Source organism: Penaeus monodon, chromosome 22, assembly GCF_015228065.2.
Source record: "Penaeus monodon isolate SGIC_2016 chromosome 22, NSTDA_Pmon_1, whole genome shotgun sequence".
In the NCBI taxonomy this organism is placed as follows: Eukaryota; Metazoa; Arthropoda; class Malacostraca; order Decapoda; family Penaeidae; genus Penaeus; species Penaeus monodon.
Window position 1 is genome coordinate 22,649,322 of NC_051407.1, and position 430 is coordinate 22,649,751.

Consider the following 430-nt stretch of genomic DNA (forward strand, 5'->3'; position numbering starts at 1 on the left):
CTTGATATTCCTTTTGTTTTGTTATAATTTTTGTTTACATATTTTGTTTCTTTTCTGCTTGCTCACTTCAGTTTTAATTCCCCATTCCCCCAACCTCACCACTTTTCATTTTATTTAAATTACTGGCTGGACTTTCATGAAATTTTGTGACTAAGGCATCATCTTGGCAAAATGTCTTAAGAAGTTGCCCGCTGCAGGAGGGTCAAGGTTTCATTATTGATGTTCAGATATACCTATATGTCATTTATTTTTGCCCAAATGTTACTTTTTTCTACTTTTGCTTCAGTTTGAAGAATATGAAGAACTAAGGGAGTCACAAGTTGTATATCAGAAAGTGGAAGAAAATGAACCAGGAGATCTGCATCTTGTTACTCTGAATTTGTATGATTTAGCAGCAGAGACAAAGGTAATGAAAGAATATATAATCACC

At 33.7% G+C, this 430-nt stretch overlaps 1 protein-coding gene across 1 annotated transcript in view; it reads left to right on the plus strand.

Moving 5' to 3' along the window:
* The window catches only part of LOC119587366 (trimethylguanosine synthase-like), a gene marked incomplete at its 5' end in the record, with an annotated part of 5,194 nt that overhangs the window by 796 nt on the left and 3,968 nt on the right, over positions 1-430 (plus strand). Inside the window, 1 exon segment of the mRNA XM_037936111.1 lies at positions 287-406. Coding sequence (XP_037792039.1) covers positions 287-406 — 120 coding nt within the window.